Genomic DNA, 16,091 nt, shown 5'->3' on the forward strand with positions numbered 1-16,091 from the left:
GGAGAATCGGAACAGAACTCTGCCTCAGTGGCAAGTAATGTTCAGATCAATTTTAGAAATGAGGCCATATGGACAGCGAGGAACAGGGAATTTTTCCTTTAAACTATGTTGCTCTATCTCTTTATTTACCCTATGTACATACACTTCAATATGCAGAACAATGAGCACACCAAAAAAAAAGAGAGAGAGAGAGAGAGAATATGAGCTATAGAATCAAAGTTTTAAAAACACCTCAACAAATTAAAAATTAAAAGACAACTCAAAAGTATAAATACTGAGCAGCGCCTGGGTGGCTCAGTCCGTTAAATGTCCGATGTGGTCTCAGGTCATGATCTCTCAGTTCATGGGTTCGAGCCCCACATTGGGCTCTGTGCTAACAGCTTGGAGCCTGGAGCCTGCTTCGGATTCTGTGTCTCCCTCTTTCTCTGCTCCTTCCCCTCTCACACTCTGTCTCTCTCTCTAAAAAACCAAACATTTAAAAATTTTAAAAATAAATACTGGGAAAATAGCAGACTTTACATAATATATAACCTGAAAGGAAATATCCAAGACAACACACAGTAAAATTACAGAAGGATAAACACAGAATCTTAAATAAAAGGCTAATAAAAACAAAAGGCTAATTAATTTTAAATCTGCTGAATCGTTTCTCTCTCCCAAAACTTTCATTTCTGCGGATTCAAAGGGACGGGATGATGTGGAGAGCCAAAAGAGATTAGAAAATTATATGGAGGAGGGACTTGGACCTGAAGCTTTTAAGGAATGTTAACATTCAACACTTCTGTTCCAGCAGCCGGTCTGAGCCCAACGCACGAACCAGCCGGGGCCCCTGAGCCTCCAAGCCTGCTGTCACACGATCCTGCACAAAAGACAGGCCACGACCCCACCGAATCAATACCAAAACTGGATCAGCTACGTATGTACACTGACCTCCCTTAATGGTTCCTCAATCACTGAGCTCCAAATTATTGCAGAACCAGAGCCAAACACCGCCTTCTGTGACAAACACCACCCCACCAGCTGTCAATCACCTACAGGCTGAGTGACCTGCGAAGACCCTAAACCCTGACCTCAGGACTCTCGGTAGCTGATCTGTTGAGATCTTTAATCACTGACCAGCACAGCCCCCCCAGGATTGACCCCAAAGACATCTCGATTACAGACATTCAATACAGATTCCTCCGTGCTCACCTCCAAAAACACAGCCGCCCTACGCTACCTTCACCGACTTAGGGGAGCAACAACTTACCTAGAGGCCGACAGGCCGCCCCTCTCCCCGCCTTTTCTACAAATAGACCCACACAAGGACTTGAGTCTCTCCTGAACCTGCAGCGACCTCTTCAGGGCCTAACTTACTTCCCTAAACTTCCTTCGCTCTAGTTCCCTCGCCCGGCCTCCTCTCCCGGGGACACCTGACGAGGGTCAGCGGCGTTTCTGGCGCGTTTCTATGGAGAACGGAATACGGGTTTCCGGCTCCTCCTTATGAGGTCATAAGTCCGCGCGGCCGTCGCCTCGGCGCCCCGGGGGCCGCCATCTTTGAATACCCGCCGTACGGAAATCTGGGCAGCGGTGTGTTTGCGCCGTGAGACGGCGGTGAAAGAACGCCGCGGAAACCCTCGCCCTTTCTCGCCCCTCCAGGCCTCACAGGAAAATGGGGAGATGTTCAGAGGCTCCCGCTCACGCGAAGCAGACGTGATATGGCGGTAACCTTTGAAGGGACAGAGGACCCTTAGTTGTTAGGGGACGCGGAACGGCGCCGAGTTGACCAAGGCCGGAGCCCTTCCCCATCTAAAGGGCGCGGCTCCTCCGCTCGGTGGGAAATTAAAATAACCTCTGGGCACCTCGGTCTCGATTCTCATTGCGGAAAGGCTCAGCGGCCGTGTAAAAGCTCCAGCAGGCTTGCCAAGAAAGCGGGCGGCGCGCTGCGGCCGGAGAGGGCCGGGGCAGGTGCCCGCCGGCTGGGAGGGAGCCGCGCGGCCGGGAGCTCGGCGAGGGTGCCGGGGAGACCACGGTTTGGAAAAGTGAGATGGGGTGGGGCATGCGGCGGTCGCCAAGAGAGCTGAAGCCACGGTCGTTGTGAGCCTCTTGCCAGCCTCATCCCATCCATGTCCCTTACACATCCCAGGCAGCCACTTCTGTCACTCAAGATTAGGGGCGCCTGGGTGGCTCTGTCGGTTAAGCGTGGGACTTTGGCTCAGGTCACGATCTCACGGTTCGTGGGTTCCAGCCGGCGATCGGGCTCTGTTTCCCTCTCTTTCCCTGCCCGTCCCCCACTCGTGCTCTCTCAAAAGTAAATACATGTTAATTTTAAAAAATTTATAAAGGGGCGCCTGGGTGGCACAGTCGGTTGGGCGTCCGACTCTTGGTTTCGGCTCAGGTCATGATCTCACTGGTTCGTGGGTTCGAGCCCCGCATCGGGCTCTGTGCTGACAGTGCGGAGCCTGTCGCTCCCTCTCTCTCTGCACCCCCGCCCCCGCCAAAGTAAATAAATAAACTTAAAAAAAAATTATAAAGATTAGTCTGCAACATATTCATGAAATTAGTTGCGTATGTACTCCTTTTTCTAGCTTCTTGCACACAGCATAATTGCCTTGGGGTTGTTTCCAGTGTTTTGGATATTGCAGCTGCAACTGCTGTGAATATTCACGTGCAGGAAATAAAATGAGCACAAAAAACAGATTGACCACAGCCCTGTGCATCTTCACCAAGACGAGTTTGCCAGCCTTTTGCAGGCCTGCTACCCGTTTCCAGCCTGCTCTCGCTCATATTCTCCTCTCCACCCCGCACCGCCTCCCCACCCCCACTCCCGCCAATGCCAGTTGCTGAGCTTAGAAGTCTCCCTCACCCCCAGGAACCAGACACCTCAAGAACACAGGCTGTGTTCACCTGTTTGCCCCCGCTGTGTTAAAACCCGTAGGCTATTATAATTTTCAGAATGCACCTGATAAAGTCATGTCACCACAGGTCAAAGCAAAGGACAGTTCCATCTTCATACGCCTCCATCATTACCATGCTGGCCCAGTCTCGCCCCTGATACTAAAATTGTCCCTGCTGGGGCGCCTGGGTGGCGCAGTCGGTTGAGCGTCCGACTTCAGCCAGGTCACGATCTCGCGGTCCGCGAGTTCGAGCCCCGCGTCGGGCTCTGGGCTGACGGCTCGGAGCCTGGAGCCTGTTTCCGATTCTGTGTCTCCCTCTCTCTCTGCCCCTCCCCCGTTCATGCTCTGTCTCTCTCTGTCCCAAAAATAAATAAATAAAACGTTGAAAAAATAAAAATAAAAAAAATAAATAAATAAAATTGTCCCTGCTTGCACCGTTGGTCTGTGCCAAGCTCGTTTTCATACAGCAGGCAAGGTGATGTTTGTAAAATACAAATCAATCATGAAAAATTTCCTGTTCTCCATTATCTAATGACTGCAATACAGAATAAAATCTCAGGAATTGAGATAACCAAGTTTAGGTGCTTAAAAATGCGTTGGGTTGGGGCGCCTGGGTGGCTCAGTCGGTTGAGTGTCCGACTTTGGCTCAGGTCATGATCTCACAGCTCGTGAGTTCGAGCCCTGCGTTGGGCTCTGTGCTGACGGCTCAGAGCCTGGAGCCTGCTTCGGATTCTGTGTCTTCCTCTCTGCCCCTAACCCACTTGCATTCTGTCTCTGTCTCTCTCAAAAATAAATAAACATTAAAAATTAAAAAAAAAAAAACATAACATTTAAATGTTTAAAAATATATATATGTCGGATTCAATTTACCCCTTAATTCAGGGTTTGTGATGGAAATGTAAAACAGCTACTGCATAGCAAATATCCATTTCTTCTCTAACCAGGACTCAAGCAGGGTATCTTTATTGAATCAAGAGAAAGACTGGAAAGAGGAGAGAGGACAAGAGCCCCAATCATAAGAGGAAAAAGGAATAGAAAAGGCAAACCACATATGCTGTTAAGCAGGTCACAGAGGAAATGGGAACTCAAATTACAACAACTTTCAAAGGTGATAGGGCTGTGAACAACTTAAGGGTTCTTCTCCAATACACTCAAGAGGAATCTTACCTCCTTTCATATCCCAGCTTTCCTCCATCTTGCCTGAGGTTCTCATGTTTTTTATTCTGCTTCTCTGGGGATCCTAGTCCTCTTCTCTCCCCCTTTTATAGGCAAACATTTAGCCTAATAACACACACATACACACAGTATTTTTTTTGAACAATTCCATTCTTTACAACTGCCTTACAATCGCTCATTCTTTGCACTGATAGAACTTTTTTCTTTATAGTCCATTCACCTTCATCTTCCAAATCAACATCTAATTCTTTTATTTCTTCTATGTCACAAAGAATGTATGACCCTATAAAGCAGCACCAATCAATAGACGGTTCTGTGATGATGTAATTGTCATGTAATACATCTGTATTGTCCGACATGGTAGTCACTAGTCACCTAGAACTACTGAATTCTTGGAATGTGAACTCTTGATATTAAGGAAATACATGTTTAACTTAACTTTAATTAATCTACATTTAAATAGCCGCATGTGGCTAGTGGTACTGAAGCAGTGCAAAACTATCAAGGAATGTACAGTCAACGTGGGGAGAAAAGACATGGGCATTTCTAAAGACGTATTTGTATCCTGGATTATTTATACATTATTTTTCTCTTTCCAAGTTTTAATTTAAATTCCAGTTAATTAACATACAGTGTAATACTAGTTTCAAGTGTAGAATTTAGTGCTTCATCACTTAATACAAGACCCAGTGCTCATCACAAGCGCACTCCTTAATCCCCATCACCAGTTTAGCCCACCCCTCCCCACCCTCCCTCTCGGTTTGCCTCTTTTTTTTTCCTCCCCTATGTTCATTTGTTTCCTAAATTCCACTAGTGACATCATAAGGTATTTGTCTTTCTCTGACTTATTTTACTTAGTGTAATACTCTCTAGCTCCATCCATATCATTGCAAATGCAAGATTCCACTCTTTTTGGTGGCTAACATTCCATTTGTGTGTGTGTGTGTGTGTGTGTGTGTGTGTGTGTGTGTGTGTATCACATCTTTATCCATTCATTAATCAATTACTTATACATTATTAATAGGACTCCTTCGCTTGTCTCCCATTCAAATACTCTCCTTGGGGAAAAATGTACTTAGGATCATTCTAACTCCACGTCATTCCAAGCACAAAACCCGTGATCCAATTATTTCACGTCCCATTTCACCTAATGTGGAGTTTACATACCCTGAGTATGTTAGATGGAGCGTGAAGATACACCACTTACATATAATTCAGCTTTTTTTTTCTTTTTTTTCTATTTCATTTTAACCAATTTAATGTTTTTACTTATTTTTGAGACAGAGAGAGACAGAGCATGAGTGGGGGAGGGGCAGAGGGAGAGGGAGACACAGAATCCGAAGCAGGTTCCAGGCTCTGAACTGTCAGCCCAGAGCCTGATGTGGGGCTCGAACTCACAGACGGTGAGATCTTGACCTGAGCTGAAGTTGGTCGCTTAACCCACTGAGCCACCCAGGCGCCCCTAATTCAGCTAACTTAACACTCATTCCAGGAGGGCAAAGACATTTTGTTCACCTCTGTGTCCTTAGCTGGTAGAATAATACCGGGTATAAAGCAGGTACTTCACAAATATTCACTGAATGAACAACAATTCATTGAAAGGCTGTTTCTCAGGTGACTTTACATAATATAAGGTCCTGAAAATCTGTGAAAGGAGTACCGACCGCTTTTCAATTAATCCTCCACACTATCCTAGGGAAACTGAACAGATCTTATATGTTCCCCAAACTCCACTAGTCAAAGACTGCTTTTTCCTATCAACCAACTCTATATTGTAAAGATTTTCATTCCTAGCAATATCCAGATACCAACGACCTTATCTCTTTATACTCACAGCAGTGTTTTGTTTCACTTATGATCCCAGGCATTCCAGATTAGTTGACGAAACTGAGCAATTGATGTGGAAGCTAGAGAGTATTATGTTATGCAAACTACCTCAGAAAAAGACAAATGCCTTATGATGTCACTCGTGGAATTTAAGAAACAAATGACATAGGGGAGGAAACAACAAAAGAGGCAAACAAAGAAACGACACGGTTACTAACATCAGACTGTGTCTCTGTATCAACAATATAGAAAATGAAATTTATCAGGTTTTCCCAGTCTCTGCATTCATATTTCTCTCAAAATACACTTAACTATATAATGGCCTGGAATTTTTTGTTCACTGTTTTTCTACTCTGCAGTTCCTTCCCATAGGTTTTTTGAGACATAATGTAAGAAATCATTGACCACTGAAGGCACAATCACATTGACTACATTTGTAAGATTTTTGTTCCCCTGGGCAAATTTTCTGCCAACACTGGAGGGCGCAACCTAGCTAGAGGCTGTTCCAAAAGGGCTAAGTTCCTATTTGCTAGAAGCCCACTGATATTTAATAATGTCTGAGTGGCGACAGAAGGCATTTGCACAGTCACCAAATTAACAGGACTTCACTTCTAAGAAGCTGTGACCCTGTGGAAGGGTTTTCCAATTTTATAAATCTACGTGTTTCTCCTTTGTGTGGGGGGTTTTTGTTTGTTTAATAAGGCAAGACTTGTAGGCAAAAGCTTTCCCACACCCAGTGCATTCACAGATCTTTCTCCTGTAGGAGTTCTTTAATGGATAATGAGCTGTTGCTTCCTGATGGTTTTCCCACATTCACTACATTTATGAGGTTTCTTTCCTGTGTGCGTTTTCTGATGTTTAATGAGACCTGACTTCTGAGGACAGGATTTTCTTTTTTTTTTTAATTTTTGAGAGAGAGAGAGAGTGAGAGATAGATCGTGAGTGGGGAGGGGCCGGGAGAGAGGGAGACACAGAATCTGAAACAGGCTCCAGGCTCGGAGCCGTCAGCACAGAGCCCAACACGGGGCTCCAACTCACGAACCATGAGATCATGCCTGAGCCGAAGTTGGACACTTAACTGACTGAGCCACCCAGGTGCCCCTGAGGACAGGAGTTTCTACAGTCCCTACATACAAAGGAAGCCTTGTTTGCATGAACTCCCTGATGTCGTAAGAGGCTCAGCTTGTGGATGAAGCCTGGTCCACATTCACTACATATACAGGGTTTCTCACCAGTATGAGTTCACTCACGTACAATGAAACTAATCTTCTGGGTGAAGCCCTTTCCACAATCATACATAGGGTTTCTCTCAGGTATGAGTTTTCTGAAGTAAAATGAGATGTCATTTAATGAGCAAGGCTCTGCCACATTTAGTGCCTCAATGGGGTTTTCTCCTCTTCCATTTCTCTCGTGTATAATGACTTCTGACTTCCTATAACAGGCTTTGCCATATTCACCTATAGGTTTCTCTCCTGTGTGAATTTTCTCGTGTCCAGTGAGCCTGGACTTTGTGGTATGTGCCTTCCCATATGTACTGCATCCATGGGGTTTCTCTCCTCGGTGAATCCTCTCACATTTAGTGAGCTGAGACTTCCTGATGAAGGATTCCCCACATTCACTGCATACGTGCATTCCCCAATTTTGTGAGCCCTCTGATGCTGAACAAACGGGAGCCTTAGTGCTGATGGGTTTTCCAATTTCAGGCAATTTTAGTATGAATTTGCTCATACTTTGTAAGGAGAAAGGATTTCTCATCTCCACTACATGGAGTTCTTTATTTCATAGCCTCTGCTTTAACTGACTGAATTTAAATTTGATTTCAGAGTTTTTCCCTAATTTTGCCTTAAAGGAAAATGATGGTCCAGATGGACAATATTTTCAGAGGCATCATGTTCACAGCATTGTTCCGCATTTAGTTGTCTTTAGGCATCTCCAGCCACGTAAGTGTCACCGTAGGTGATCATCAACTTCAGCTTCTAGGAAAGAAGAGAACAATGAGTGCCTAGGTGTGGACTAGCCAATCTTTAGTGTTGACTGCGTGATCTCAGTATAAAAGAGTCTCTATTAATGTCCCTTATTTCTTGAACACTGGTAAAAACACAACACACAAAAATCAAGTGGCAAAAGCAAAAAGCATACAAATAAGTTTAGATAGTTCACAATGAATAACTATACAGTCGGCTGCTTTCTAAATAGCATCTTGCAAAACATGCAGAGAGAGCAGAAAACAAGAAAACCACTGTTAGAAGAGAAAACACAGGTGGAAAAAAAACTTCATCCAAGGTTACAAGGGCTGCATTCAGTCATTCCACAAATCCTAATAAAATGCCTGGTAGGTACTGGCCACAGTGCTGGTGTTGGGGACACGTGAATGTATTATTCTGAGTTTACATTCTAGGTACGGAAAATACACTGAGCAAAGAAAAATGGGAGGCAGGGGCGCCTGGGTGACTCAGTCAGTTAAGTGTCTGACTTCAGCTCAGGTCATGATCTCACGGTCCATGAGTTCAAGCCCTGCATCAGGCTCTGTGCTGACAGCCTGCTTTGGATTCTGTGTCTCCCTCTCTCTCTGCCCCTCCCCCACTCATGCTCTGTCTCTCTCTCAAAAATCAGTATCGAAAAAAAAGAAAAAAGGGAGACAGCTGCGAATTATGAGAAGTGGTTAGAAGAAGCAAAGGAGATGAAGAGAGGTGGAGGAAATGAGGATACACTGTGGAGTAAGACAAGTCTTACTACTGAGTTCAAAATGGGAGGGGAAAGCACATGAAGAATTAAGGTTCACTCCTAAATATTTTGCTGGAGTCAAGAGGTAGGTGGAAACTTTCTTCAAGAGGGTGGATGTTACTGAGGTTCAGAATGTGGGGGAAATAAGTGGACTTTCCGAAGCATATAAACATTTTGATTTTTATTAGACGGCAGTCTATAAAACTGGCCAGTACCCAGTTGGATAGAAAAATGTTGAGAACTGGCCTGAGTGGACACAGCGATGTGGAAAATATCCGTATGTAAATTTTTAAGGATAAAGGATAAGCTGAGGTCGTGTTCAGAGCGCAAAGACTGAAACAAAGTTGAGGCAAAGGACCAAGATGTTAGTTGCTCAAACATTCAGACTTCCGGTTTGGAAGAGTCCCACCAAAGGAAGCAAACGGACTATGGTGGTCAAGGGCAGAAGCAGATGCTTGTTATGAACAAACATCTCAGGCAATTCAGAATGTTGGACCCTCAGTGTTTGAGTTTGACATTTCTGTGATACTCTTGGGTGGTCGTCCGCTTTCTAAAATTTACCCCTTTCTTCATTCTTCAGAGCACCATCACCCTGGCCATACATTTAAGGGACAGAGTCTTATCTCCACACTCCCAACTTTTAGTCTAGCTGGGGCACGTTCCTGAAGAAAGGGGCAAAGGTGAGAGAGAATGACCATCCAGGAAATTCCACCAGACTGGTGGACACGCAGACTTCTCCAGGGACAGATGTGCTTCCATACGGAAGAAGAAGACCATCACCTTCTGTCGCACTCTGCAAGCTGTACCTGTACAGATGTCACATCTGATTTCCTCCCATTTTGACACCCCTAAGGCACTGATCCCTCATCTTGCAATGGACTGCGTCTTCTTCCATAATTCTGCATTTCTGTCTCCATGTTGGCCTCAGTTAAGCAGCCTTTAGGACCACTTGCCTCCTTCTGAACCAAGACTCGGGCCACTGGTACGCTGTTTTTCCCACAGCCTCAGGCCCTTCCTTATTATTGCTACACAGCTGCCACCAGGTAGAAATTAAGACAACCCAGACCTGAAAAAACAAAACAACAAAAAACCCCTACCATTCATCATGCTACCTCAACTAGTTCAATTACCAATACCTAAAGTCTAAACAGTCAGCCTGGCAATAAAAGTTAATATCGCCTTGGGGTGCCTGGGGGGCTCGGTCGGTTAAGTGTCCGACTTCGGCTCAGGTCGTGATCTCACAGTTTGTGAGTTCGGGTCCTGCATTGGGCTCTCCACTAATGATGTGGAGCCTGCTTGGGATTCTCTCTCTCCCACCCCGCCCCCGTCCCTCCCCAACTCGTGCTTTCTCTCTCTCAAATAAATAAACTTAAAAATAAAAAAGATAACATTGCCTTGATCACCCCATTTACCTGTTTCCATTCCAGTGCTGCCCCCACAAATACCCTCTGACACTGGCCTCTGCGAGGCTTCAGGCTGCTCTGTGGCAGTCTTGGCCATGGCCTTGCAGATTTCTTACTATTTATGCCTCTCTTCTTTGCCCTTCATTACCTTCTTTATTTAAAATCAAGGTATGCGCCCACATATCGTGGCGTTATTCCCCAGGCTCTCTATATAACTGTAGGTTCTATTTCCTCTAGATTTCCACAGTATCACACCTTTGCTAATCATTTTGACATGTAACCTCAACCTTGAATTCTAGCAACAATACTATGTGTTCAAAACCTGTATTGCATACAGATTTTCTAATCAACCAGGCTGAGAGAGAAAGGCCTGGATGCATGCATTATACACATGGTCTCCAACAAAAGCCTTGGATTTAAGAAATGTTTGAAAAATAGATACGATGTTTTCAAGGCTGAGTTTCAGTGCTGTGGGCACAAAGCACTAAGAGAATTCATAGAAGGATAACAAGCAGAGACCATTTCATGAAAAGAGAATTCAAAGTGCAGCAATACACACACGCGCACACACACACACACACACACACACACACACACAATTATATGAATGGGAAGACAACACTAAGATCATATCCCTGTCCCTTAGTTTATGTCTTTCTTGCTGAATCAGCAACTCCCGACGACGTTTATGGCTCTTACTTTCCTGAAAGACATTTTTGTTCTGCTTTTGGAGAACCAGCCTCTCTTAGATCTTCCAACCTCACCACCTCTTTCTTAATTTCCATTGCTCTTTCTTTCTTCTTTTATATTTAAGAGAGAGAGAGAGAAACAGAGTGTAAGCAGGGGAGGAGCAGAGGAGAGGGAGATACAAAATCCAAAGCAGGCTCCAGGCTCCCACCTGTCAGCACAGAGCCGGAAGTGGGGCTCAAATCTACAAACCATGAGATCATGACCTGAGCTGAAGTCAGATGCTTAACTAAGCCACCCAGGTCCCCCCCATTCTTAACCTTCTATAGTACTCATTTTGCTAAACTGTTAGAAGACACTAAACTTAAGGGAAAAAAAAGAGGAAGGTGGAAGAAATTTTCTTCTAGAGAAAGTGATTTTAGTTCCTTACTAAAAAGTCTGAATTCATTCAGGAGTTTCTGTGAACTTAGTCTCTGTTGAAAATAAAAGCTTAACTCAGAAATTAAAGGGAAAGTTTAAGGACAGGAGAACAGAACAAGAAATGGAAAACAGAATCTTTGGACAACTTCCGAGTGGGGAAAGAGAAGTGTCTCATTAGTTCATTCAGGTTGCTAGAACAAAAACCGACAGAAATGTATTTCATATTTTTGGAGGCTGGGAAGTCCCAGATCAGGGTACCAGCAGATTGGGTGTCTGGTGAGGCCTGCTTCCTCGTGGGCAGTACCTTCTAGTTACAACCTAATATGGCAGAAAGGGCAGGACCGTCATGACCTAATCACCTCTCAAAGGCCACATCTCATAACACCATCACCTTGGGGATTAGGATTTCAACACTTGAATCTCGAGAGGACACAAACATTTAGTCTAGAACAAGAAGCTAAGAAGCCATGGAAACACAGAGATCAGATTACAGTGTGGACGCAGCATCCAAAGCGAGGCTGAATGCTGGGAAGGGAAATCACTAGTTTGCAATGGGGCAGTTACATGAACCAATTGGAAGACTATTTTGAATTCAAAGAGCTACGTTTGGAGTAACACTTAGAAGGTGGAATTTCATAGCAATGGAAGTGTGGAAGAAGTAGTTAGAGACACTGCAACAATGGACAAAAAAGACTTGAGAACTGTAGGAAGAAGAGAACTAAGCAAACAATGATAAAAATCAAGATGGGAACGCCCGGCTGGCTCAGTCGGTACATCATGTGACTCTTGATCTCAGGGTCATAATTTTGAGCCCCACATTGGATGTAGAGATTACTTAAAAATAAAATCTTAGGGGCGCCTGGGTGGCTCAGCCGGTTAAGTGTCCCATTTCGGCTCAGGTCATGATCTCACAGTTCACAAGTTCAAGCCCCACGTCAGGCTCTGTGCTGACAGCTCAGAGCCTGGAGCCTGCTTCTCCCTCTCTCTCTGCCCCTCCCCTGCTTGTACTCTGTCTCTGTCTCTGTCTCTCAAAAATAAATAAAACATTAAAAATAATAATAATAAAATCTTTTAAAAAAATTAAGATGTACATAAAATACACTGGGGTCGGCTCTCGGAAGAAGAAAAGGGGCATATTTTCCTATCGACTCCTACAAAGAAGCTCTCATCAGGGAAGGATATGAGGGGCAGCTGTTTAGACATCCTCAGACATTCTCACAGCCCTGGAACCTTCCCTGGCTCGTGAGAATGTGACTTCCTCAGCCATTCACCTTGCTGTTGTCACTTGCTCACCTGGACTGGTTCCACTGCGGACTTCCTCTTCTATCGCCCACGGTTCTTCCCCTCGTTCAGCTTGGAGAGCGCGTCTGGTTTGTTGGCTTGATGCCCTGCCCGTGGGAGAGACAGGACACTTGGAGATGGGCTGGGGTGTGTCGGGATGGGAGGACGCTACACGTGAGGGGCTGAGGCAGTTTTCGCATCTGCACGGCAGGGGTTCTTCTCTCACAGGAGCGGACACGTTATGCACTCTTGTCTGAAGCCAGAGAAGGACCCGAGAATCTACCACTGGAAAGCGCTGCAGATACTCTGAAGTGTTAAGCAGCTGACAGAGGAAAGGCCACTGATGGGGAGTCTCTGAATGACAGGGGGGCTGTCCTCACCCACTGACACCAGGTTCCTGTAGTCCTCCAACATCATGTCCCGGCAGGTTCTTCTGGGTGGGGGCCAGGAGCTGCCACTCCTCCCACATGAAGTCCATGGTCACATCCTCCAGTGTCAGTAACTCCTGTAATAACATGGTCCTGTTTAATAGAAGTGTTTCCCTTTTATTTGTTATTTTTTTTAAGATTTTATTTTTTCTTGGGGTGCCTGGGTGGCTCAGTTGGGTAAGCGTATGACTTCAGCTCAGGTCATGATCTCATAGTTTGTGGGTTCGAGCCCCATGTCAGGCTCTAGGCTGACAGCTCAGAACCCGGAGCCTGCTTCCGATTCTGTGTCTTTCTCTCTCTCTGCCCCTCCAGACGCAGGGCTCGAACCCATGAACTGTGAGATTATGACCTGAGCCAAAGTCAGATGCTTAACCAACTGATCCACTCAGGAGCTCCACAAGCAGTTTTTTAAAAACCACTTTGTAGGGGCACCTGGGTGGCTCAGTCGGTTAAGCATCCGACTTTGGTTCAGGTCATGATTCACGGTTTGTGAGTTCGAGCCCCACATCAGGCTCTGTGCTAACAGCTCGGAGCCTGGAGGCCACTTTGGATTCTATGTCTCCCTCTCTCTGCCCCTTCCCCGCTCACACTCTGTCTCTCTCTCAAAAATAAATAAACATTAAAAACTATTTTAAATCAGTCTGTAGAAGGAAAATACTATTGGGATATTCTGCATTTATACATTCAATAGTCCATTTATTTGACAAATCAGAAATTTCTGTAATAAGTAGATATGACATTCTCTTGCCAACCAAGAATCATATACATGGGAGTACTTACTTGCCAAACATTATACACTTGCCAAACATTAATCTTGATATTAAGATTAATAAACCAAGATTAATCAATATTAATAAAACAAGATTAATAAAACATATTATTACACTCATCAAGGGCCTTCCCAGATTTGGTGGATCTGAATTAACCATGTGGAGACAAGAGATGCCAGAACTACAAGATATGTCATGTTTAATAAGTGTGTTTAAAATGTTCTAAGGAATTTTTATTTTTATTTATTTATTTTTTTTAATTTTTTTTCAACGTTTTTTATTTATTTTTGGGACAGAGAGAGACAGAGCACGAACGGGGGAGGGACAGAGAGAGAGGGAGACACAGAATCGGAAACAGGCTCCAGGCTCCGAGCCGTCAGCCCAGAGCCTGACGCGGGGCTCGAACTCACGGACCGCGAGATCGTGACCTGGCTGAAGTCGGACCCTCAACCGACTGCGCCACCCAGGCGCCCCTAAAAAAATTTTTTTAATAAAAATTAATTAAAAAAAGAAAAAGAAAGCTGGACCAGATACCACATGAGGACACAGGGAGAAGGTGGCACGTACAAGTCGAGGAAAGACCTCGGAAGGAACCAACCATGGGGACCTTGATCTCAGACTTTAGCCTCCAGAGTTGTGAGAAATGTCTGCTGCGTGGGGCGCCTGGGTGGCGCAGTCGGTTAAGCGTCCGACTTCAGCCAGGTCCCGATCTCGCGGTCCGTGAGTTCGAGCCCCGCGTCAGGCTCTGGGCTGATGGCTCGGAGCCTGGAGCCTGTTTCCGATTCTGTGTCTCCCTCTCTCTCTGCCCCTCCCCCGTTCATGCTCTGTCTCTCTCTGTCCCAAAAATAAATTAAAAAAAAAAAAAAAAATGTCTGCTGCGTAAGCCAGCCAGTCTGTGCTCTGTTATGACAGCCCGAGAAGACTAATACACCCACCCCACTGAGCCAGACAAGGCAGTGACCCATGTAGACCCAAGCCCTTAGACCTTAGGATCCTCACTCATCACCCTGTGCCACAGCTGAGAACGTGGCACCTGGACCGAGGGGAAAATGATGAGGCTTCAAAGGTAGAAAAGCAGTTCCCTAAAATACATGAAGATGGAAACGGAGCACTCCAGAGTCTAAGTAACCAACAATGCCATTATCATCTGGCAGTCAGCACGCTTAGTAATTGTTACGATTTTTATGAAGGTGAGGGGTGGAGCCTAGAGGATGTAAACAGACATGGCCTTCTCAAAGAGGACCATCTGGAACTACCTATCCTACTAAAATGTTTTATTTACCTGGGACGCCAGCCTCGGAAAGGTGAGTCAGCACCTGGGCCTCAGGGTTTGAGGCAGGCCTGGGCAGCCCCTTCAGGGACCCCGACTGAAGATTCAAGGACAAAGACACGGGCCACGAGAGGCGGTGCAGATTCGCAACACGAGGAGTGGAGATGACCTGAAGCCTGAGCCGAACAAGAGTCCATTTCTGATTCTTTGAAGAGCATCTGTCCCAAAACCATCCTTCCAGAGGCCATTATTTTGCATGTTTTGTTCACCAGTGTGTACCCCATGTCTACAACAGTGCCTGGCACAGTGCAGGCGCTCAAAAAAACATCTGTTGCAGTAAATTCCTCAAAAACCCAGTGTTTGGAATTCAATGATGAGACAGCCACTTGATGGCAAATTTCCACTTTTTTCCCTTGTAATCAGCGCTCCGCTTTTAAGCTGGACAGATCTTTCCTGAAGCAAGGGAAAGAACCCTGAGTACAGGAGAGAGGACAAGGCCCTGTTCCCAGGACAGTGAGCATGATGAAGCTACGTGTCCCAGTTCATCACATCACAAAGGAGCTGGGATCCCTGAGATAAAAGTCTAACAGGGGGCAGACTGTGGAGCGAGGGTCAGGGCGCTTCACAGCATCGAAAGAATCTCACCTCCACCCATCTAACGCACTGTCCTCCTTTTTGGAGGTGACGTCATTTTCTATCAATTGGGCTTGCTCTGAGGATCCTATTCCTTCTCTGATCTGCCCTTTCTCTATTGCCAGGGGCCTCTATTCAGGATTCTTTTTTTTTCTTTTTATAATTTTCTGATCTTTGAAATTTCTTTCCCGTAGCTCCTTTCCTTAAGTGAACAAAAATCCGCTTGATTAGTCCAGTGGGTCATTCATTTAGGCCACACATTTACTTTCAGTTGCCTTTCAAAGCCATGGGATTTGTTTCCAGTCTGCTATGGGCTGGGGAATATGCGAAAATCTATAAACTATCTGGGTAGGGATTTATAATCCAGGTAGAAAGAAAGTATCTTTTAACAAAGTATCCACATCCTATTTTACACATGTAAAACCAACTGAGTCTTTTCCCCATCCCTGTCCAAATAATAACATGCCCCTCGAGCAAGAAATTACCATGATACTTTGTACCTTTTACCTTATGTCCCTTTCAACTAATGTAGGTGTATCTATCCTCTGATTACATGTGCTGGAAGGTCAAAGTGCTATATGCATGTAATTCAGTTT

The 16,091-nt window shown here is 45.2% G+C and overlaps 1 protein-coding gene across 3 annotated transcripts in view; it reads right to left on the bottom strand.

The window, feature by feature from the left end:
• Positions 1-15,983, bottom strand: part of ZNF432 (zinc finger protein 432) — a 30,637-nt gene extending 14,654 nt beyond the window's left edge. Inside the window, exons 1-3 of one of the 3 annotated variants that reach the window (XM_058708362.1) lie at positions 14,875-15,983; positions 12,775-12,899; positions 12,407-12,501 (exon numbers count right to left, since the gene is read on the bottom strand). In XM_058708362.1, coding sequence (XP_058564345.1) covers positions 12,407-12,501; positions 12,775-12,872 — 193 coding nt within the window. In that variant the 5' untranslated portion in view covers positions 12,873-12,899; positions 14,875-15,983. Of the gene's footprint in view, positions 1-1,249; positions 1,467-12,406; positions 12,502-12,774; positions 12,900-14,874 lie in introns of those variants that run through there. The other 2 variants (XM_058708360.1, XM_058708361.1) reach the window with 2 other exon arrangements.
• Positions 15,984-16,091: the final 108 nt, after the last annotated feature.

Source organism: Neofelis nebulosa, chromosome 17 (genome assembly GCF_028018385.1).
Source record: "Neofelis nebulosa isolate mNeoNeb1 chromosome 17, mNeoNeb1.pri, whole genome shotgun sequence".
Taxonomy (NCBI): domain Eukaryota; kingdom Metazoa; phylum Chordata; class Mammalia; order Carnivora; family Felidae; genus Neofelis; species Neofelis nebulosa.